Consider the following 22,325-nt stretch of genomic DNA (forward strand, 5'->3'; position numbering starts at 1 on the left):
CCCCAAACAACTTATCATCGGGCATAGCTTGTTGGAATCATGCTTTCCAAGCTTTTAAAGGTGGTTCTACATGGGTTGAAACTCATTATTAAATTTTGCGGACCTCAAACAAAGTGCGAAATGGTACATTTTACAGTAAAACCATCAAGACTTATCTTTCTCCTGAACAACTTATTGTTGGGCCTAGCTCATTCGAATTCTGCCTTCTCCAGCTTGACAGAGATGGTTTTTATGTGAGTTAAAAGTCATTGTTACATCATGCGGATTGTATCTCAAAAAGTAATCACTACTCCGCCGGAGCAACTTTATAAAAGTTTTACTGCCCAAGCGGAGCTATTTTGAAACAAATTGCACTTCTCCACCAGAGGCATTTGAAAAAGTTACATTGCAGTGGAGCCATTGTTTAAAATATTGCATTGCTCCAGTGGAGCTGTTTTTAAGAAAATACATTACTCCGGCAGAGCCATTGAAAAAAAAAAATACCCTGCTCTGCTGGAGCTATCATTAGTAATTGCACTGCTCCGGCGGAGCCATTTTGAAAAAAATACACTGCTCCGGCGGAGCTATCTTTAGAAGAAATTGCACTGCTCCAGCGGAGCCATTCAAAAAAATATATATTGCTCTGGTGGAGCCATTGAAAAAAAAATACACTGCTCTGCCAGAGCTATCTTTAGAAGAAATTGCACTGCTCCGGCAGAGCCATGAAAAGAAAATGCTTTACTCTGGTGGCACCATTGTTATAAGAAATTGCACTGCTCCGGCGGAGCCTACTCAAACAGAACTACGTAAAAAAAAAAAAAATTGCTGCAGTGGAGCCATTTTTAAAAGAAATACATAACTCCGGCAGAGCTATTGAAAAAAAAAATACATTGCTCCAGCAGAGCCATTTAGAAGATATTTTGCTCCAGTACAAACATTCTTTGAATTCAAGTTCCCTCTCATATACATTGCCCCAATAGAACCAATTTAACAAAAGTTGCATTTCTCCACCAGAGTCTCTTTGAGATACATGTATGTAGGTCCACAGATAATTTACCTCATCACCCTTCATTAGTAAAATTCTTTTATGTTAGCAGTAGACACTCTCCTCATTGATTGAGTTATTAAGATATACTTTGGTCATTATTTTCCTTAGTTCTCTTTGATATACATTGCTCTGCTGGAGTTGTTTCTTAAAAAATTGTGTTGGGCCACCAGGCTCTTTTTTTTTAAAAATTGCATTGCTCTGCCGAAGTTGTTTTTAAAAAATTGCATTGCTCCGCCGGGGTCTTCTGTCAAAAAAATTGCATTGCTCCGCCGGGGTCTTCTCTAAAAAAATTGCATTGCTCTGCCGGGGTCTTCTCTAAAAAAATTGCATTGCTCCGCCGGGGTCTTCTCTGAAAGAATTGCATTACTCTGCCGGAGTCTTTGTAAAAAAAAAATTGCACTGCTCTAATGGAGCTTCATAGTATATATATATATTGCTCTAGACCAACACAGCTATTAGAAAAAGGTGTCCCCCATGCAAAAGTAATGTGTTTTTATTGGAAGGTCCTCTGCTGGTGTATCATATTCAGCTGTATTTGTGGGACCCATAATATATACAATAGCTAATGGAGGCTGCTTGGGTTCCAAAAGAATTGTTAAAAGTACATGTAGGTCTGCAATGGGTCACATTCATGGTGTTTAACTGACTTCTGCAACCTTATTGTTATGTGGAAGCATTGTAGTACATTTACAAGGTGCCCCACAATTTGAGCTGGCAGACGATGATATGCATCCTCCCCATGACAGTCCTCATGGTGTTTGAGTGGCTTCTGTGGCCCTATTATTATGTAAAATATTTATAGTATATTTACAAGGTGCTCTGCATTTTGCCCAAGGTGGGCCGCAATTTGCACCGTCGGACAATGATGTGCATGCTCCGCAGGAGTCGCTGTCAGGGAGAAGTACGGCTGCCTCAAGCTGATGGGTGATTGTAACAATCACGGCTGTACCAATCACTAAGGGACAGTTTAGAAAACCGGCCGGTCCGGCTGGGCTCATGTTAAGGTAGGGGACATCCATCTCTCTCCAATGTCACGTGCTGTTACAATAACGCTCCTTTTATATTCACGGGGACTGGAAGATGGAAGATATGCAACTCCAGAGTAGAAATTCAAAATTGGCTCCCAGGAGATTGTTATAATTGTTGTTAGAAAGCTATATACAAAGTTATAGAAGCTAGGATTTTGATCTCATGGAATGGTATGCAAAATACAAAAATACTGTACTAATACGACCAAGTCCTCGGGCCCTATGGGGCATGACACATTTTCACCATCTCTTCGCCGCTTCAACAGCCGATGTGATGCGTGACGAAGAGTGTGATGGCTTCGGCGCTTCTGCAGTTGACCCGAACAGGGACCCATCGTCTTAAAATCAACTCTAAAAGCAACTCTAATTACTGATGCGTTGCCCACTGTGTAAACCGATGTTGAATGAAAAAAAGTTTATTCTCTCTCTTGTTCATCATGTTCCCGGAAAAAATCCCACCACATATGCGCGCCGAGTTCCTCCCATCTCCAATGCTCTCCGTGACACAATTCTTGAAATTTCCCCTACCGAGACAGCTTCCTGAGACCCATAACACCCATTCTGGCATCAACGCCCTGGAACCACAGCTCTTGTTTGGTTGCCATAGAAAGTAGATAATATATACACCGTGTCGTTTACATGCCTATGAGCGCCGCAGGCGCCAGAAAAATCAGCCATTTTAGAATAGGAAAAAATGACTTCGAAAACCGGGGTGATGCGTGACATCACCCTCACTTCACTTCCTTCGATGACCTCTGTGATGCGTGATGCGAAGTCATGGTCGTATTAGTACAGTATGCACAAAGTAGGTGCCACTCTCTTCTCTTTTTCAATCTTTCAGGTCCTCTATTCCTTTTAGAGCCTCTCTGAAGGTTCTTTGACCTTTTCTGGGTGAGCCTTTTGTGTTTCGCTGTATTTCCGGTGTGTCCAGGGAAATTCTGTTGATTTCGACACGACACGCCACTAATCTAAATGCCCAAATGTATTTTTGATACGATTTGGGTGCAACACATTTTTACACATTTTTTTCTTTTTGCGTCGGTTCACAACCTATTTTGGCACAAACTCCTGGTTTCCGATTTGTATCTAATTGTTGAAGGAATGTTTTAGATGCATTTTTGTATAACTGCCGCTCAAAATGGAAATGTCACGCCTTGCACGTGACGTTGGAAAGAGATGGATGTCCCCTACCTTACATGAGTGGTTGTCACATCCGGTTACTACATTAGGTATGGGACATGATGACTAACATATGTGAACGAAGAGTTACCTATACACCACCTTGAAGATGGACAACGTATTCTGCGAAAGACTCTTGATTTGTGTGCCGTCTATCCAGGAGACATTCAAATAGATGACGCGAAAATTTCACCCCCAAAGCCGTTTTCGCTGCGACTTGACTATTTTCGACTCTCAAACATCACGGTATGTCCACGTCACTCCCTTTGGCGCTTACTCTTGATCATGATAACAGATCGACGAAGCCACTGGTCACGTAACCGGATTGATTGACTTTGAAGGAACCACGATCGCGCCTTTGTGGGAATGCGCGCTTCTTCCACGGTGGTTACAGCGTTATGACGATTCAGAGGGGACCTATGAAGGAGGCGACGAGGTGACAAAACAAGCCTTACGTGCAGTGTTTATGGATAAGGTCGGGGAATGGAATGTGCTATATGAGCTCGGGAAGCCTTTCAGGCAGCTAAGCGATCGGTTGTGCTTCAGGGTTGGCGTCTGGGCTTCGGAAGACATGGAATCATGGTTTGAAGAGAGGCTTACCTGGGCAAAAGATCATCCAGGCATTGGGTATACCGAGCTGCCTTGATCTTTCTTTCTCACTTGCTGGTCCGATGACTTCGCGAGCGTTTGAGCTTCTGTCGTAGACCTCCTCATCTGACTACTGCAAATGAGGTCATCTTGTAAAGGCTGTACAACGTACGCATCCAAAAATACCCATCAATGCGAGATAATCATAAGAGCCATTTCGCTGACTAGACGACATTGGTGGTGTTCATCAGGGTCCAGTGGATTCAGGCCTGCCTGCGTAATTTACATAAAGGGCGCAGTACACTCTACATTTCCAGTCACTCCATACCCAACTTATAGCCGCTCATGCCTCCTTATCCGAGTCTGAGCAAACACCACTGTAAATGCGGGAAGTCGACCAAGCGAGTGGCCACCCTTGGCTACTGCCCCAAGTGCTCCACGACTTGCAGTGGTTCAGGGTCTGCGCGGACGAAGTCGGGTGTTGTAAAGAACATTACGCACAGCAAATGGGTTCACTATCAGTCTGAGGCATGCAGCGCCTGCGCAGCAGCAAGGAGTGCCAGTGCTATCGAGAACAACAAATGTAAGACCCCCATAAACATTACTTGAATGCTGATGCATGATGCCTTGGGTGTTGCTTACAAGTACACATACTACAGAAGTCGCGCTAACAAAGAATCATGCATTAATCATGGCCCACTCTGTATTTTTCCGTCCTTTCCCCTGCGGACAGCGACTTTGAAGTATCCGTGTTGTGCCAGCATTAGTATGCCTGTTATGTTGTGTAAGTGTGCGAAGACTGTAGCGTAGTAACGCGCAACAGCTTGCTCGGTAACACCATGACCGTTTAGAAATAGGGCATCATGATCGTCGTCGTCGTCGCAGTCAAGTAGGTGCTCGATGTTTGGCAGTGTGGGGTGGCATCAACATCGTGATGACGTGATCAGGACCGTAAATTCAAACACTCGCACCTAACTCGTACCCCAAGCAAACCCCAGAGTCGTTCTCTCTGGCTTCCCTCTGAAATTTGTCAAGACGTCTTCGATTTCCCTAAGCATTGTGTGGATACCATTTAAGGGCGCTCACATACCTGCCAATCGCTATCATTCACGGAAGTTGAGTCCAAGTTGAGTCACAACATATTTCGGACAGCTGAAATGGGTCCTCTTTTATTGGAATTTTCTCTGCCCACCTTGACAGACGGAAATATTGCTTTCATTTGAGTTCAAAAAAAGGTTGTCTTCTATCCTCCTCCTCCTCGGTCAGGTCGCACTGCACACCCGTGATTCTCCGTTGACTCGAAGTCCGTTGGCCCCGCGCCCGAAACCTCTTGGCACTTTACTACTTTCCTCAAAGTGGTTATCTAGGTTCTCCTGAAGTCACCTGTTGGCCCATGTTATGATGTTAGCAGCTATCGAGCTGCAATAGGATGCCTGCGGTTGACAGGATGACAACATGATGCATACATGTGCAAAGCCCGGAATTCAAGCTCAAGACTTGGTTTCAGTAAGCGCCCTGTTTCTCCCTCTCTAATGATATCCTTTCGCTGTCTTCCAGCCCTCCCCGACTGACACCAACCTCAGTGAGTACAGCTGACTGAAACGGTTGATAATCGATAACCTCTCCACCCTCAAAATGTCGACCCCTGACACATGTTGCCGCACGATGCACGTTTTGGGAGAGCGCTCACACAGCCCAGACAGTCATTGGGCAGAACTGAAGATCGTCTGAAGATCTGGAATGTTGTGTATCTAATCAATGGCCGCAGTCTCCTATATAAACGATCCCTGCGCTCACTTATCATTGTCCTCCCCTTCACTCCTTCAGTCCAACTCGTTCTCTCCACCTTCCCCAATCATGCGCTACCTCCTCACTTTGTTCACGATCCTCTTCAGTGCGTTGCTCACATCTGCGTCGGCATCTCTTAGTCCATCACCGTCCCCTGTTCCCTGTGTAAACAAATGCCCAACTAAGGATACCGCTAACCACGCTCTCGCTACTCATGTTGAATCCAGCAATCCCATCTACTGCCAATATGGAGAGGGTTACTGTTTATACGTCAAGGTTCGCCGTATACCCTACGAAATAATGTATATCATCACCCACAAGCAAATTCTGATCAGACCACGGGAGTGTTGAGCTCTGATCACGACTCTGGACACTGCCCTTCGAAAGCCGTCTGTACAACGGTCAGCCGTCGCGCTGCTCTTCCTCAATCTCCCCGTCAGAAGTTCGCTCGCCAAGCTGATACTGCGGAGTTGAAGGTAAGGGATCGACTTGGATCGGCTAAGCGCGGTAAGAGGTCGGTTTAGACGCCGTTGAGTGGATGGTGAGTAGTGTCATCTTGTCAGCTGGGACTCGTGGTGACGCATAAATACTGTAGATGTTGGCGCATGGTTTCATGTTTGGGAACGATTTACTTTCACGGCTCACTCACGCTTTACGGACTCCTACGCCCCGACTCCTCACACATACATCATCATCCAATCATTCAGCGGACATGTAATTTTGTTCTACTTTTGGACTCAAGACTGTATTAATATTGTTCGTATCGTACCCGTACGTAGAGAGGACTTGATTAGGCATTCATTGGGTAGCTGTCCTTATTCGGGCCAGAGTGAGTCTTCGGATTGGTCTTTGGTCTCCACTGCAAAAAGACAAAAGCCACTACGGCTGCGAACGAATATTCTGAAATCCAAACTGGTACTGACATCAATGCGCGCAACGACGGAAAAAGCATAACTAAATTTCCATTCAGAACAATCCGTCCCCATTCCACTGCGTCACTTACAGTACCCATAATTGCCCCTAGGCAACCCACAGCACTTCTTATAATCCCCCCGCTGGCGCTCTGGCACATCACATGAATCATTTTCCGCAAACCCAAGGAATAGTTCCGCCCATAAGACCAGCACCCATGACTTCCCTGCAGCACCTTCACGAAAACCCGACATTCTGTGTGTCGATTAATGATCAGCTCTCCAAGCACTCGCACCAGAGGGCGGAGGTTTGGTCAATAATTGCGGTGAGAGCCTTGAGGGCTTGTATTCTGAAGGCTTTTATGATGGTTTTAATCTGATTTCGAATGAGGGATCAATTAATCGCTGGTCAGGCGATAGATGCAGCTTAGACTGTGCGTCGATCCCGGGTTTCGCGTTGTACAGGCTTTTGATATCTGACGCACAATTATGATAAGTGCCTTTTATAGAATGGGGTGAATCGTTGCACTTACTTACCATCAGCCACCTGGAAAGGAATGGTTATATCAAACGCCCTACCGACATCATCAGGAAAAACCCCAACTCCTCATTTGCCCTAATAACTGAAAGATTAGGTGAAATAACTTCAAATTTCGATGGATTAGATGAGATTAATGCTCTTACCAAATTATCTCAAATTACCCCATATGAATACGGTTCCTAACTCTTACCTCGAATTACCTTGAAGTTACCAATGGCTGAGTAGAGATTATCTGCATCTGGTGTGAAGTTACATTGCGGTTATATGGTAATTAGTCCGATTAGAGTACCATTTTCTCAATCTTTTGGGTGCTAAGAATTCTTTCAAGATTGACACAATGAGCCAAACAGTAAAATTGAATTGATTGAAGAAAGGCTACGGTACAAAAATATCTACATGATGGTAATTGATAGCTACAGTGAGATAGAAGGGGATTGTGTTGGGTAGAAGGTATCTGTGTCGACGTTCGCGGGTTGGGGGAGGAGGAGGGGGGGGTGTTGTTGGGCCGTTGTCATTGTGGGTGGGGAGACTGTGTTCGGTGCGGTGTCCGGCTGTCATCGGCATTTGTGAGCGGTGGTGGTGGGCTCCTGACAGTGTGGGGTGGTGGGCTGTTGTGGGTGCTGGTGGCAGGGCTGTGTTTACTGTTTATGTGGTGAGCTTCGTCGGCGTTGGGACAGGGTGCTGGACCATCCTTGGCGTTGATGGGGGGTGGTGGTGAATCCTGGCCAACGGTCGTGTCGCCACGCATTGCTGCGTGTGGTCATGGTTGCATGCGGTCGTCGTGCTGTTGTCGTGGGGCGGTCATCACGCAGTCGTTGCCTGTCGTCATTGAGCGGTCATCGTCGTGTGGTCGTCGTCGATCAGGATCGTCCACGTCGTTGTTGCCTCGTCATCCATTCATCGTTGCCTGTCGTCGTTCGTTACTTCATTGTTGTCGTCGTCGGAAAGGGTACTTACCTGTTGGAGTTGGCATACAGGTTGCGTAGGGCAGGAACATCACACAGACCTGTGTGCCATAGGTGAGTGGTTGAGAGGTTAGTAATGAAAGGCAGTTGCTCACTGTTGGAATTTGTAGGCCAGGTCGCAAGCATGAGTTGGCAGAGAAAAGCCGGTAACACAATGAGAATTTGAGTGGGAGTACGACGAATGAGAATGAGGGGTGACAAAAGCACGCAGACGATGTGGTGGGAAGAAAGAGCAGTGGGAGGGAATAGAATCCAACATGATCATGTGCCGTCGGAGTTTTAACGGACTTGGGAATAATTTCGTTCTCAACGCAACACGCCATGCTGCGCCCTGCTCAACGTACGCTGCCCAAACGCTTGAACATTGACAACGCTTCTTCCATCACCTCTTCACATGCCCTCCTTTCTCGCTCGCAGACCTTCATTTAGGATCCGAGCAAACATCGGTAGTAAACAAGCCTACCCCCGACGAATACGAGGGTTACGACAGACCAGTGGGGTGTAGCTACGCTTACCTCGTTCCTTACGGCGTTGGCTGCTAGTGGTACTCCGACGAGCTTGAGCGCTGCGTCAACTAATGCTGGGTGAGCAGCATATCATCCTGTTCCCTCCCCATACCATCTTTTCTACATACTTTTGATCCTTTCTTTTCGCGTTTTTTTGCGGATTACCATGTTCCGAGGATCAGGAGCTATGATCGTAACAGTCCCACTTGTCAAGACTTGTCATCGTCCTGACGGCCTCTTTGTCATCTTCACTAACCCTGCTTTGGTCCTGACCTGTTCACAACACAGCCGCCGCCGCAAGCACGTTCTCCGCCGTTGGCATCGTCACACTCATCGCCCTCTTCACCAATGCCATCCGACGTTGTGGCACACAAGAACTCGACCGCGAAATTGCCGAAGCTGCTTACCAACCCGCCCCCTATCTTTTTGGACGAAGGCAACACAAGGGTACCGTGGCACGGGTATGGCGGTACATCTGAGTCCAACAGCGGCAGTGGCGGAACCATGCAAGACCATCATTTCTCGCAGGTTTCTTCGCATGGGAAGTACGACCAATCTCCGATGAGGCCATTTTTGCGAAAGTGTTTGTTGTATACTTAAATCATCCATACTTTATACCTGTAATCCTCTCTCGAGTCTCAGACGGATTCCTTTGTAGTAATTTTTTCTAATAGTGGTCCCCTCTGTGTAACCACAATAAAAATTTACGAAGTTATATGGCATGACCTCTAAGAATGCTACAGCTAGTCATTTTATCTGAAATTACGACGGACTGAGGGGGGAATCTTGGTAATGCACAACAAATTATGAGTAGTTTGCAAATTTTATCACGATTACCTTGAATTAGTTGGTAGTTAGGTGTATTATCTCCCAGTTATGGAGATTAGAAGTAACTGCAAGATAATTACCTGAAATTTGCATTTGGGGTTTTTCCTGATGATCCTAGGAGAAAGCGAAGGCCGCTGCGGTAAGTGTCTCATTGAACGGCAGACGTCATGTATTTCGGGAGAAACGAGATGGGGGTGATACGGCGGAACGAGCTCGGTCGACCTCGGAAACGTCAATCAGTACAACATATCGTAACCTCGCAGGTCGAGGAACGATACTTACCTAGATTTTAGCGTCGACCTCTGACGTCCTTTACTCCGAGTCTCCGACGTTGTGATCTGTCATTTTCAACAACATTTGGATGGCCTCTGCATCTTTCATTGGGTGGCTTAGATAGGGGTCGGGGCGTCAACACGTTAGATACGCTACGACAACTCAAATATGCATCCAAAGCGTACAACCAAGCCTGGTCGTGTCGGAGGGATCAGAACCAGGCTGTGTAGCCAAACAGCCCTTGCCCATTCGCTGAACACAATCTGAGTTGGAGAAGATGAGACATCTGAGAGGATCGGAGGGCAGGCCCTTTGAAGGGTCGAAGTAATAAGCTACCGAGCGGAGAGACTCGATAGGCGGGTAGCCGCTTGTGTGTACGTACAATGGTACATGGCCAAGCATGCAATTGTCTTACATTTCCCCTGAGGGACGAAGTTAGCGATGGGGAGGGAACAGAGTGGAGGAAAGACCTGGAAAGACGGTGAAAGCCAACGAAAGGTTACCTTTCTCACCGAGCTTAAGCCTTTGCAACACGCATATTTCCTTCCCCAGCTCCCCAGTAACTCTTACAGCACCAACTACCATCTAACATACCCCCCGAGCGCGTTTTCAACCTCCGAGCCTGGAGTCCGAGGTGAGGAGATGGCATGACTTACAGCGTTTCGAGGGTGAAGGGGAAGCACACGTGGATATGCGCAGTGCCTGTGATGTATGCTTGAACAAAATCTAGATATGGAAAGTGATACATATCCTCCTGGGTTTGGAGTTGGGCAGAAGAAACTGCAGGGTCGCAAATCTGACAGTGGACCGTGCGCAAGTGTCACGTGGTAATGAGTTCTACTTTGCATGCGGACGCTTATCACTCCCACCACAATAGCCTATGGCCTCCTACTCTGGCCTGCCCTTGGAGATTATTGAGGAGATAATCACTGCTCTTCAGGGTGATATACCCGCATTACAGGCATGCTCGCAGATCTGCTCATCGCTTCTCCCACTATGCCGCAAATATATCTTTCGATCTATCGACCTTAATCGTCATTCTGCTGTTGGGCGCCACTCTGGACCACCCGTTGGCACCATCCAGTCATTTGCGCGTCTTCTAGATAATAACCCGGGGCTTTCAGAATACGTTCAGAATCTGAGCTACACCATATCCCGCTGTGACATTGCCGACACTGATGTTCTGTGGGTGCTGGGGAGGCTTCATCGGCTGCGGTGTTTTCGACTGTCAGGAGGGATGGTTGATTATTGGAACACCATACCCCCACCTTTTCAAAGCGCATTATGGCGTTTCATCTGGTCCGTGCAACGTCTAGAGATACTCTATTTTTTCAACTTCCCAATGATCGCACTCTCTCATTGTCTCAACCTAGTCGACCTATCGTTAACTCGCATCGAAAGCTTTGCTGTGGAAAGTTACGACGAGGATGCTTCCGCTTCCATGAGAAGCATCCCACAGCTTCGATCTTTCGCTTTGTGTTTCCATAGTAGTCACTACTCGATGCGACTTCTACAGGTTAGGCGTCCCAATGACGTCCCAGTGCTGGATTTCAGTAACATTCAGAAATTGACTGTAAACATCGGGTCAGCCTTCGATGTGACAGTAGCACATGCGTTTATCAAGGCAACAGAAAAGCTTGAGACTTTGGAGTACACTGGTACGCACCACCACCTTGATGGAAAAAGTGATGTCGTGCCTCACCCTCAGTAAATAGCGAAGTCAGACGTTAGTCACGAGAAAGTCACCAATTAGAGGCTGTCTGACTAAATGTCGTTTTTTTTAAGTGTTTCTGACTACGCTCGTACTACAATAGTCATATATTAGTCTTACACTCAGTCATGTACTAGTCATACAATAGTCACATCCCAGTCATTGCTGCTTGGGCCCAATTCAGGATAGCAAATAGGCTGAATCAAATTATATTTGGCTACTTAAAGTATTTCAGAGGATACATGTAGTAGGCATGAAACTAAGTATAGTAGGGGGGAGAGGAATACTTGGGTTTTCGGCACTAGAATAAGAAGAGGGTCTCAGGATCATGTCGGAATAAAAGGCCCTCTGCAGCATGTCGAGTCCATTCAAGTGCTCCAACAACACCGTCGAGCTCGTCGTTGAGCGGTCCATTACCACATCCAATATCCGTCAAATCCTCCGCATCCGAGACCGAGTCGTCGCCATCCCATCTGCACGGGAAATGGGGAGCGAAGAGAGGGAGTCGATGAGTGCGCCACCTGGATTTGAGCAGGGGGCGTTGAGAATGCGGTTGTTGACGAGGATTACCTCTGCGCTCGCCATGTTTTGGTGGTGGTGATGGTGGGCCGTCCAGCCAAAGAGCGTCGACTGTGTCGTCGGTAAGCCTGGTTCCAATGTAACACTTCGTTGGATCGCCGTCGCATTTTCGTGTAATGGATGGAAGTCGGAGGCAGTGACGGCATGTTGGGGGCTAATGACCTTCGTTTCATAGGGGAGTCATTCGCGATGGTGGTATCCTCGTGTGCTCGTTTTGTGCGTTGCATACATCTGCAAAGGAGTGGAATCCGTCGACGAGGAGGTCCGTGGGTGTAGCTGGTTCGCCAGCGGCCAGAGTCGTCAATTGAGCAGTTGAGGAAGAGCGTGCGGGGCTGGTCGTCGAAGTGACAAGGTCAAGTTCAAACAGGTTCAAACGTCAAAATAACTTTTCAACGAAGCAATCATGTGACTTTCAACTCGCAACGTTTCTAAGTCCAATGCACCACAGCCTGCAGCCTCAGAGGCCTCAGCTAGACAAAAATTCTTGGCATAGCCATGTGTAGAAAAAGTATGACGAAGTTGATACTAACCTATGACTAAACTCATCTCCCATTTGTTGCCAAGGGAAGTTTGAGGGAAGGGTGGCGTAAAAATTACAGATGTGTGACGTACACTTGACTGACCTCTGACTTTGTGCTATTTTGCTTGCCTTTGCTTTTTACTGAGCCTCACCCATCATGTCAGTGGGTAGAGTGACCAACGGATTCACAGGATTCGCCGAATCAATAAGTGGACCCCGATTAACAACATTGAAGAACTTGTCCTTTCGATTCGAGTTCATCTATAGAGTCGAAGATCCTTTCTGCGGACTGTGCGAAGAACTGGAAATTTTATCAGGTTCCAATGTGATTGAGACCTTCACCTTGGATGCCCGATTGCCAGTTAGTGGTTGGTGGATGACTGGCGATGAATGGGCAAGGCTCGACTCTATACTTGCAAATGAATTTCCAGTGCTACGCCACGTTCTCTTCAAAACTCCCATTCCTTTGTCATCATCCGTGCCAAATGAGCTTTCAGGGAAGTACCTTCCCCGGCTATCTGAGAATGTTGTGGTGACATGGACACATTCGTCCGAATGATCCTTCCAAAACCGTACAGGTGATGCCTCTGTTTCTTTAGTTGAAAAACTCGGAGTCCTAATTTGCGGAGTAGAGGGGGATGGTTGATGGATTTACGGAGTTATTTTCAATGCTTACCTCTTTGCGCGGAGGGGAGTGCTTGAGGTATGATTGGAGGACGGGTCCCCTAAGTTCTGACGCTACGAAATTACTTGTTATATGTGAACAGATTTTTTTTTAGGAATAAGGACATGCATCAAATAGGGGTGCTTGGGTCCGGAAGTTTGGCTTCAATTAGGAGTCGAGTCCCACGGTCTCTTTGGGTCAATCACACATCACCTTCGACAACATTCGATAAATGACAGCCACCTCCGACGTCACATCATCAACCTTTTCATATGACGGCGAAGGAGTTGCTGACACATTCAGCCTCACCGAGCTGAGAGGCGTTGTCAACTCCCACTTCAACGCAAAATGCACCATCGAGAAATTAGCACAAGGAGGCTACCACAAGGTATGCAGCCTTCCTTACTCTTTGTTGCCACAAGCATTCAAATCTCTCAGGTCTACAATATTTCCAAGGACGACGGAACCTCTGTTGGAATCGTCCACGTTGCGGCTCCTGCATTCCCAAGAGATAAGTTGGAGTCAGAGGTTTGCCGTGTCTATATAGTTTGCGTTTGTGTTTTTCCAATATTGTGAACTTCAGGTCGCAACCCTCAAATACTTGGCTACGCACACGAACATCCCGGTTCCCAGAGTTTTCGCATGGGATTCGGACGCAGCTAATCCAGTCGGTGTGGAATACATGATCATGGAAAAGGTGAGTTCTAGAGGTGGAGACAATCTCATTATTAACATTTTTTACCTCAAAGCTTCCAGGAATTTCTGCTAGCAACGTATGGGACAACCTTCCGATAAAAGTGAAGGAACGCGTAGTTTTTGAAGTCGCCGAACATCTCATGGCCATGTTTGCCCTTCGTTTCGAAACCGCGGGCTCCCTCTATATTTCCTCGGAGGAAATTGTCGTTGGTCCTATCGTTAGTGGGCCATTTTACCGCGCCCTTGACGGTGTCCGGCGCTTGCCCCCGGGCTTTTCACCCGACGCTACATACCGTGGCCCCTTCTCAACTACCACAGTATCTCCAGAGCTCCGTCCACGCGGAGCTGCAATTTATCTCTCAGCACCGCTCTATTGCACTACAAGAATTTAATGAGGAGAACGAAGAGTTAGCTATACACCACCTTGAAGATGGACAACGTATTTTGCGGAAGACTCTCAATTTGTGTGCTGTCTATCCAGGAGACATTCAACTAGATGACCCGAAAATTTCACCCCCAAAGCCGTTTTCGTTGCGACTTGACGATTTTCGACTCTCTAACATCATGGTATGTCCACGTCTCTCCCTTTGGCGTTTACTCTTGATCATGAAAATAGATCAACGAAACCACTGGTCACGTAACCGGATTGATTGACTTTGAACGAACCACAATCGCGCCTTTGTGGGAATGCGCGCTTCTTCCACGGTGGTTACAGCATCCTGCCGATCCAGAGGCGACCTATGAAGGAGGCGACGAGGCGACAAGACAACCCTTACGCACGACTTTTATGGATAAGGTCGGGAGTGGGCAATGGAATGTGCTATATGAGCTTGGGAAGCCTTTCAGGCAGCTAAGCGATCGGTTGTGTTACAATGTTGGCAGCTTCAAGTTGGCTTCGGAATTCATGGAATCGTGGGTTGAAGAGAGGCTTGCCTGGGCAAAAGATCATCCAGGCATTGGGTATGCTGAAGTGTTTTGATATTTATCACTTGCTGGCCCTATAACTCCTCTTTTATTTGAGCGTTCGAGCGTCAGCGGTTTGCAAACGGATTCTCGATGCCCCGTGCCATCAACGTGCCATACACCTCAAGACGCGAACCTTCGACTTGTCACGCTCTGCCCGAACGAGCTTAGAGTCCCAATTTTGGATGCTTCTGAGATGCCATATGTCGAAAGGTGTAAATTCACTATTCTGTAGAGCTCTTTGCCAATAAAAAAAGCACCGACACCGTTTATCAACATTTAAAATTTTAGCCTACACTCTCCGGGTATCGGGGTAGAGCGGCCGAGTGCTCAGGATTGACGATTGATCGCAATCAAGGGGATCTGATGCTCAACGGAACTTGGAAAAGATTCAGGAAAGGAAACTACATGTGTCGCAGCAGGAGACACTAAAGCAGGCTACAACCAAAGGGGTAAGAAAACACCTCAATAAGGAAAATATTCGATTCATATGTACCAATATGTGTGGGGCGTCACGATGAGGTGAAGAAGGTAAATATTTCAGGGGTCCTCTGGAAAAGTTCGGCGCAGGAACCTCCTGCGGGGGTTGGGTCGGTTGGGACCATAGTAATAATCGGCATCTATAACGAAAGGGACTCCGGACGGAAGAGGGAGAGAGGGTTTTACGGGGACGCAATTAGCAAGTTGGGTAGCTGCCAAGGCAAATATGACGACCGTGCGATGAATGTTCATTGGTCTGGGTTTTGACGAGCGAGGGAACATTGAGTGATGGGTTGGTGATGGGGATACCTCCACTTTATAACATCTGTCCGTTGCGGTAATGCAACTTTGAGAGGTTTGGAGCAATTAAGGTTTGGAAGGGACGATAACACTAATGAAGTGCGGGGTTCAAAGGCCTGAATTGTACTACTGAAGCTCAACGTTCAGATAAAGCTCCAAATCACAACTTACCTCGGAGGATCAAAGTCTGTAACATCCAACTTTATTGATGCCAAGACTGTAAATGTGAGTGTGCACATATATAGATATCTCCTTGCGTTTATAGCTCATCTTTGTCTGGTATAATCCTTCTCAAATTCAACTGCCTTCCGACGGAAATTTCGAGATGACGTCATAAACACTTCCACAGTCGTTCACGAATAGCAGGACTTGAGCATGTAGAATTGGAGAAGCGTCACCCCAGCACCTCATTTTAGCTTGGTCGGGTCCGCACCTGTCCGCAGTCATCGATGATGATCAAGGATGAGAGTGGAGACCTGTTGACCCTTGATCAGCCAATCATCGATCTGAGAAAATGAACAGGAAATTTGTCAAAACCCAAACTAGAATCCAAAATGAAGTTCACAAATTCGTGAATGGTGAAACACGGATTTCTATTCCTTGATTTTCCTGATGAAGTTGAGACTTGGTTGAGACGGATTCGGGAACGTTAAGGCTGCCTCACATTAGAAATCTGAAGAAAAAGAAGGTTTAGAAGATGCTCACGGTGTTGGGTAAGAATCGCCGCGTGTCGCTCCATACCGTGAGTACGAAGTAACTGCCCTTTTGTCATTAAAAAAGGAGGAGGTAACAGAACCTGAGCGTGCGGGAAATATACTGGGATTTCCAGAGAGCTAACTGTGTAAACAGTCGATCACTGACTTACCACGGGTCTAGAATAGGAACTCACTGGACGACTTCACGGCCAATACAAAGCAGATATATCGGCATTTGAACACGACCCGAAAAAAATCAATGCAAAAGGTTGGTCATGATTTTCGAGACATTGAACTCACCTGGGGCTTGCTCCTAGAACGGTCCAATTTATGTTAAAATGCAACTTGATTGTTTGCATTCACGACGTGACAAAATGTTGGGGTGGGTAACTTGGACAGGGTTGAAGCAAAGCAAAAGTATAATACGTACAGCGAACATGCCACAAAACGTGAGACGTGGACCTTGAGAAAGCTGAGGTCCAAGAAGTCGTTCCGAATTTATGTCAACAACGTCTTTGGGTGCATCGTACAACTCATGAAGAAGAAGATACATCCGGTCCGTAGCCGGGAAAGCCTAACAGGGACTTGTGGGGGTGAGATAGATGATTTCGCAATGTCGCGCTTCGAGGTGATGCAGTTTTACGCGGCCTTGACCGTTGCGACCCATCATTGTGACGAAGCATCGAGGAACTCGAAACACCCGTCAGCTCGTGGTCTCTGTATGTCTCCCGGTCGAATGGAATTGTCGCCACAATGTATGCTCACGAATCTTCGTTTGAGAATCGACTGTGGCTTGCAAGCAACGTTTCCGGTACTTGAAGCCATTACCGTGAGCAATGAACGAACTAGACCTGCAAGGTAGAGAGTATTAACAGGCATGTATCGCATCTAGGATGCGCAGCGCAGAGGTAGCTAACACTACCATAGCCCTTACCTTGGGTGTTATTGTAGAGGCGAAGCTAAGCAAGACTAGCTAGAAGTAAAAGACTTAATGTATTAGGACATAGTAGACGTCCTTATATACTCTACAGAGATGGTCCGTGCTACTATGTATGCATATTTGACATAGAATCATATGGAATGCTGTAGAACAATGTACAGCATATGATGTGTAAGTGCTGCGTAATACACACAGCACATGTCATAATTGTGACGTATGAGGTCACGTGGTTTTATGCCAACACTCCCCCTCAAGTAGTGCAGCGCTAGCGCACTTACTTGTCTGTGGGTACGGGACTATAGAGAATAAAACTCTATACCAAGCTCCTTTCTATGTTTCAAGAAGAGCGTTGGTCCCAGATTCTTGGTGAACATATCTGCAACGTTCTCTGATGTGGGAACGGCAAATACTTTTACGGCACCTTTCTCGATCTGTTCTCGGATATAATGATAGCGGATCTCGATATGCTTAATCCCTTTTTGTGTTACGGGATTCTGAGCATTGAAGATCGCTCCATGACTGTCACCATAGATAGGGACGTAAGGCATGGGCTTTCCGAGTTCGGAGAATAGAATCTTGTACCATGCACAATCACGTGCACAGTCAGAGAGTGCTATGTACTCTGCCATGGTGGAGGACGTGGAGATCAGCGTCTGTGTCTTAGAGTGCCACTTGACGCATGCATTCGCTAGGGTGAAATGATATCCCTGCGTTGATCGACGTCTGCGATCTGCATCTGATCTGTCATCTCCATATGATGAGTCACAATAGGCGTATAGCCCTCCATCACTCCTTCCATCATAGACCAAGGCGTATTTGCGCGTACCGACAAGGTAACGCATGATATGCCTGGTTTGATTGAGGTGTTCCTCAGATGGATTTTGAGCGAACTTTGCCATTTGCGTAACAGCAAAGGCTAGGTCGGGACGTGTTCCGAGCATTAAATATAGCAAGGATCCGATCACCGATTGGTACTGAGACCGGAGAGCTGCCGTAGCAGTTCCATCAAACGGTTCAGGTTTATAGCCGGTGGGAAGCGGAGTTTGTGCAGCCTTGGCATCGGCCATACCAAAGCGCTTGAGAATTTTCTCAAGGTAGGGAACCTGATCAAGGTAGGTCTTCCCATCTCGATAATCTATCCTCATACGTAGGAACTCCTTGCATTCTCCTAAGTCACGGCATTCCCATTTGTCCATAAAGAGTTTCTTCTTGGACGCGACTAGGGTAGTGTTTGGTCCGGTGACAATAATGTCATCCACATACGCGAGTATGATGACCATGGTTCCGTCAGCATGTTTTGCGACGAAAATGCCAGCATCGGCATATAGGCGAGTAAAGCCGAGCTCTTTTAGGCTCTTATCTAGTTCATGCCACCAAGCACGTGCGGCTTGCTTTAGACCATAGATAGCCTTCAGCAATCGAAGCACCTTGTGTTCCTTCCCAGGAATTTTGAACCCTTGTGGTTGCTCCATATAGAGTTCTTCGTCCAGCTCTCCATAGAGAAAAGCGGACTTAACATCAAGGCCTTCGACTTTCCATTTCTCTAGGGCTGCTAATGCGAGAATGGTGCGGACCGACTCAAACCGAACAACCGGTGAGAAAATCTCGTCGAAGTCTAGACCCTCAACTTGTGAGCAGCCTTTAGCGACTAAGCGGGCCTTTTTTCGTCCATCGGACTTTAAATCGAATACCCAGCGATTTTTGATAGCCTTTCGGCCAGGAGGTAGGTCAGCAAGCTCGTAAACTTTGCGTTTCTTGAGGGCCTCCAGCTCCTCAAACTGAGCGTTCTGCCATTCCCTTTGATCTTCGGCTGGTAATTTGCCGATGTCCTTCGAAGTCCAGGCACGGACATTCATCGGATCTGGTAATTCACCGTGAGGAATTGCCTTGGAAAGCAAATATTCCCACAATGCTCCCCCTTCCGTTGCTAATTTAGCATGACCAGGGTCACCTACAGCAGGCTTGCTAGACTGTCCTGAATTAGGAACGGACGTTGCGCTGTTTGCGTCAGGCAATTTACGACGTCTGTCGGTGTCTGTAGAGGTGCCAGGCGGGTATACGTTCCCGTCCTTTCTGGTTCCTTTCCTTTCTCGCTCAGAGCGGCGAGGCGGCTCATTACCACGCTGTGCTCCCCCTGGAGCATTTCGAGGTTGCGGTGGCGGCGATCCAGGAGGACTATGAGGCTCAACATCGTCATGAGTGCTCTCGTTGTCTCTTGGCGGAATGAATATATCATGGGGTGGAGCGAAAGGTGCACCGGAATTACCGTCAGGCACGCTTTCTGTCTCAATCACGATCTCGGGTTCTCCGGGTTCCTGAATTTGTGTGACAGGTGGCACTTTACTCTTTTTTGCACATCTTGGAAACAAACGTTCATCAAACAGTGCCGTGGCAGCAGTAAAGATGACGTTGTTTGGTGGTCGCATGAACATCAAATTCGATTCACGACCATCACGATAGCCAAGAAAAGTCATCATTTCTGATTTGGGACTTAACTTGTTGGCTCGGAGATCTTTGTGAATGAAGACGTAAGCACCACATCCAAGGATACGTAGGTGTGAGATATCAGGGTCTTCTTTTTCAAGATAGCCCTTCGGAGTTTTCCAATCAAGGCGCCGCATTGGGGTGCGGTTGTACAGGTAGTTCGCATGTAATACGCAGAACTCCCACCAATTGTCAGATAGACAAGCCTGATGGCGCATTGACTCCGCTTTCTCATCGATAGTACGATTGAAGCGCTCAGCTCTGCCATTCATTTGCGGCTGAGCCGGAACACTCCGTTGGATCATGATCCCTTCATCCTTAAGGAGTTTGACATAGTTCTGATCAACGTACTCTCCTCCGTTATCGGACATCCATTCGCTGATGATCGCTTTGTACTGGTTTTTAACCATAGCGATAAACTGCTGGGTTGCCACTTTGGAATCACTTTTCTTTTTCAAAAGTGTGATCCAGGAGTGAGAGGAGTTATCATCGAGGAACGATATGTAATACTTGTGGTGATGGTAAGACTTCACCGCAAACTCCTTGAGATCAGAATGAATCCGTTGAAAGGGACGTGTGGCGCGTGCAGAATTATCGGGAAAAGAGCGGGAGTGCATCTTTCCTTTTGCACAGCCTTCACACACCGGCGGATTTTTAGGGATCTCAATCGATTTCGGAAAATTCCGTGTACTCGATTCGAATTTCTCAAACACCTGTTGACCAGGATGTCCAAGTCGTCGATGCCAGAGATCGAAATCATCTAGATGCATGGACTTGTGCGCGATCAACTCACTTCCAGTGAGGATCTCCGAATTGATCCAGTAGATCGTATCGGTGAAGATTCTGGTAACGGCTACTATTTTCACCTTTCCAGATTGAGCATCAATGAATCGAAGGGTTCGCTCATCTCCCTTGACGTGCATGTTGCCTTTCAGAAGCAATCCCATAGATAGAAGACGGATCCCTATTCCTGGCATATAGAATACCGGATGTAGGCGGGATATAGTGGTCGACTTTTTTTCTGGGGACTTAGGGTTGTCTATCCACGTTTTGACAAAGACTGTGCCTGTGCCGTGTATGGCAGCGGCACCATTCGCAGTTTGTGCGAATGGTCTTTCTTTCTCGGAAAAGAGGTTTAACTCCGAGAAATCAGACTCGTCTTCTGAGAAGTGGACAGAGGCTCCTGAATCAACAACCCACTCGATGTGTTTCGACCTAGAGTTCTTTCCCTTGCAGTCTGAACAATCCAGAACGAACTTGCAATGGTTTTCATTCACATAGGCTAGATACTTATCTAACGATCTACCTATGTCTACACTAATAGAAGCTGTAGAGGGATCAGTTAGTGAATCGCCTTTATGTGAACAAAAGGGGACTGACTCATTCTCAGTCGGACCATCGTAGGCCTCGTCATCGTCGTACCATCGTTTGGTCTGGGGTATACCCATGTTCCAAACATGCTTCGACGGTCCTGCTGCGCCAGCTGATTCAATCGGACCACAAAGGGTCTCCGGACCGTCATCTCCGTAGTCAGACTCGCCGCTACCGAGATCCAGCTTCATCCCCTGAGGGATGGAGGCGCCAACATCTTCGTTATCTCCAAATAGATCCGATCCCTGAGGAATCGGTTCCTCCTCGTCTCCGAGGGATACCGTATCGCCTTCTTCCTGCGATAATTCGTCTACCTGCATTCTCTCCAGCAATGGTGCCATTTCTGGCGTGGGAGCCCTGATTGGATCCGTAAGTTTGTATGCACCCCACTGATATGTGGGGGCTCCAAAGGATCCGTCGGTTACTTCCTCCAAGGAAGCGATTCCCTCAAACTCTTTTGAAGTTTGGATAGTGGGTTTTACCCCAAGGCGACTCATAAGATCGCGGGATCGCTGCACATGGGGGTAAGGAGGAGTAAACCTCCCAGGGTTCTTCCACGGCCCTGTTGTTCTTTCGTGCCGGATCGAAGGACCGGCAGCACTGAAAGAAGCTACGGTGTGGGCCGTAGGGGCTGGTAATGCTGGTGTATCGGCAATATGAATTGCCGATGATGCGAGGATGAAATCGGAGTTGAAAGTATCAGAGGCTCCAGCCACATGATTGTGGTTGTTTGCGCTCTTTCCTTTTCCTCCGCGTCGGAAGGGTCTCTTTTTCTTCTGCTGCGAGCTGCCGGATTCGGCGCTCTGCTGCTGAGAATATTGAGGCGTAGGGCCTTTGCCCTTGATAGCGGTATTCCGCTGTACCTGATTCTGCTGCTTCTGCTGCGACGGCTGATTAGCCGGAGCTTTTCCTTTATCGTACGTAGTCCCCTTGCGGGGCTGATCGTGAGATGCGAGAGTGAGGAAGCGAGCTTGCCAGACGTCGCGTATCTGAGTCATAACGTCCTCAAGGACGAGAGAGGTGGCAATGTCATCCTTGAAGGAAGATTCAAGGAGATTCTGATAAACGTTACTAACGTTTGGATTGTTGGACAGCGGGAGGTTGGAAAGGAGAATGATGGCGGCCATTGCGGAACTGATCATGTTGAGGGGAAGTGCCTGGTAGTGATGCATAAATTTGGCGAGCTGAGGGTTGGGATCGGAGAGATCAATGTTCTGATTTTTCATGAAGCGAAAGTGCTCCATGATCTCCAGATGGGAACTCTTGGCGTACTTCTCTTTCAGCCAGT

At 47.3% G+C, this 22,325-nt stretch overlaps 8 protein-coding genes across 8 annotated transcripts; 7 read left to right on the top strand and 1 right to left on the bottom strand.

The window, feature by feature from the left end:
• Positions 1 to 3,193: 3,193 nt before the first annotated feature.
• LACBIDRAFT_332083 (uncharacterized protein) lies at positions 3,194 to 3,880 on the top strand (the record flags this gene model as incomplete). The annotated part of the gene is made up of 3 exons (XM_001886463.1): positions 3,194 to 3,284; positions 3,344 to 3,480; positions 3,530 to 3,880. 3 exons carry the CDS (start codon positions 3,194 to 3,196, stop codon positions 3,878 to 3,880), a joined length of 579 nt encoding a protein of 192 aa, XP_001886498.1.
• A 539-nt stretch (positions 3,881 to 4,419) lies between these two features.
• Positions 4,420 to 4,632, top strand: LACBIDRAFT_308048 (uncharacterized protein; the record flags this gene model as incomplete). The annotated part of the gene is made up of 1 exon (XM_001886464.1): positions 4,420 to 4,632. The coding sequence occupies exon 1, from the start codon at positions 4,432 to 4,434 to the stop codon at positions 4,630 to 4,632; it is 201 nt and encodes a 66-aa protein (XP_001886499.1). The 5' UTR covers positions 4,420 to 4,431.
• Positions 4,633 to 5,643: 1,011 nt separating this feature from the next.
• Positions 5,644 to 6,428, top strand: LACBIDRAFT_308049 (uncharacterized protein). The gene has a single exon (XM_001886465.1). It carries the CDS (start codon positions 5,680 to 5,682, stop codon positions 5,959 to 5,961), a length of 282 nt encoding a protein of 93 aa, XP_001886500.1. The 5' UTR covers positions 5,644 to 5,679; the 3' UTR covers positions 5,962 to 6,428.
• Positions 6,401 to 9,104, bottom strand: LACBIDRAFT_332084 (uncharacterized protein; the record flags this gene model as incomplete). The annotated part of the gene is made up of 13 exons (XM_001886553.1): positions 6,401 to 6,469; positions 6,534 to 6,564; positions 6,614 to 6,630; positions 6,706 to 6,748; positions 6,818 to 6,878; positions 7,059 to 7,068; positions 7,263 to 7,294; positions 8,020 to 8,068; positions 8,123 to 8,314; positions 8,372 to 8,446; positions 8,543 to 8,607; positions 8,790 to 8,955; positions 8,985 to 9,104. 13 exons carry the CDS (start codon positions 9,102 to 9,104, stop codon positions 6,401 to 6,403), a joined length of 930 nt encoding a protein of 309 aa, XP_001886588.1.
• A 971-nt stretch (positions 9,105 to 10,075) lies between these two features.
• Positions 10,076 to 10,560, top strand: LACBIDRAFT_332085 (uncharacterized protein; the record flags this gene model as incomplete). The annotated part of the gene is made up of 3 exons (XM_001886466.1): positions 10,076 to 10,268; positions 10,365 to 10,443; positions 10,512 to 10,560. The coding sequence occupies 3 exons, from the start codon at positions 10,076 to 10,078 to the stop codon at positions 10,558 to 10,560; spliced, it is 321 nt and encodes a 106-aa protein (XP_001886501.1).
• A 252-nt stretch (positions 10,561 to 10,812) lies between these two features.
• Positions 10,813 to 11,345, top strand: LACBIDRAFT_332086 (uncharacterized protein; the record flags this gene model as incomplete). Its single annotated transcript, XM_001886467.1, has 2 exons — positions 10,813 to 10,933; positions 11,008 to 11,345. The coding sequence occupies 2 exons, from the start codon at positions 10,813 to 10,815 to the stop codon at positions 11,343 to 11,345; spliced, it is 459 nt and encodes a 152-aa protein (XP_001886502.1).
• A 1,995-nt stretch (positions 11,346 to 13,340) lies between these two features.
• On the top strand, positions 13,341 to 14,196 carry LACBIDRAFT_308054 (uncharacterized protein; the record flags this gene model as incomplete). The annotated part of the gene is made up of 4 exons (XM_001886468.1): positions 13,341 to 13,496; positions 13,547 to 13,636; positions 13,692 to 13,805; positions 13,858 to 14,196. 4 exons carry the CDS (start codon positions 13,341 to 13,343, stop codon positions 14,194 to 14,196), a joined length of 699 nt encoding a protein of 232 aa, XP_001886503.1.
• Positions 14,197 to 14,368: 172 nt separating this feature from the next.
• Positions 14,369 to 15,018, top strand: LACBIDRAFT_308055 (uncharacterized protein; the record flags this gene model as incomplete). The annotated part of the gene is made up of 3 exons (XM_001886469.1): positions 14,369 to 14,371; positions 14,421 to 14,764; positions 14,826 to 15,018. 3 exons carry the CDS (start codon positions 14,369 to 14,371, stop codon positions 15,016 to 15,018), a joined length of 540 nt encoding a protein of 179 aa, XP_001886504.1.
• Positions 15,019 to 22,325: the final 7,307 nt, after the last annotated feature.

Source organism: Laccaria bicolor, genomic scaffold (genome assembly GCF_000143565.1).
Source record: "Laccaria bicolor S238N-H82 LACBIscaffold_38 genomic scaffold, whole genome shotgun sequence".
Lineage (NCBI taxonomy): Eukaryota > Fungi > Basidiomycota > Agaricomycetes > Agaricales > Hydnangiaceae > Laccaria > Laccaria bicolor.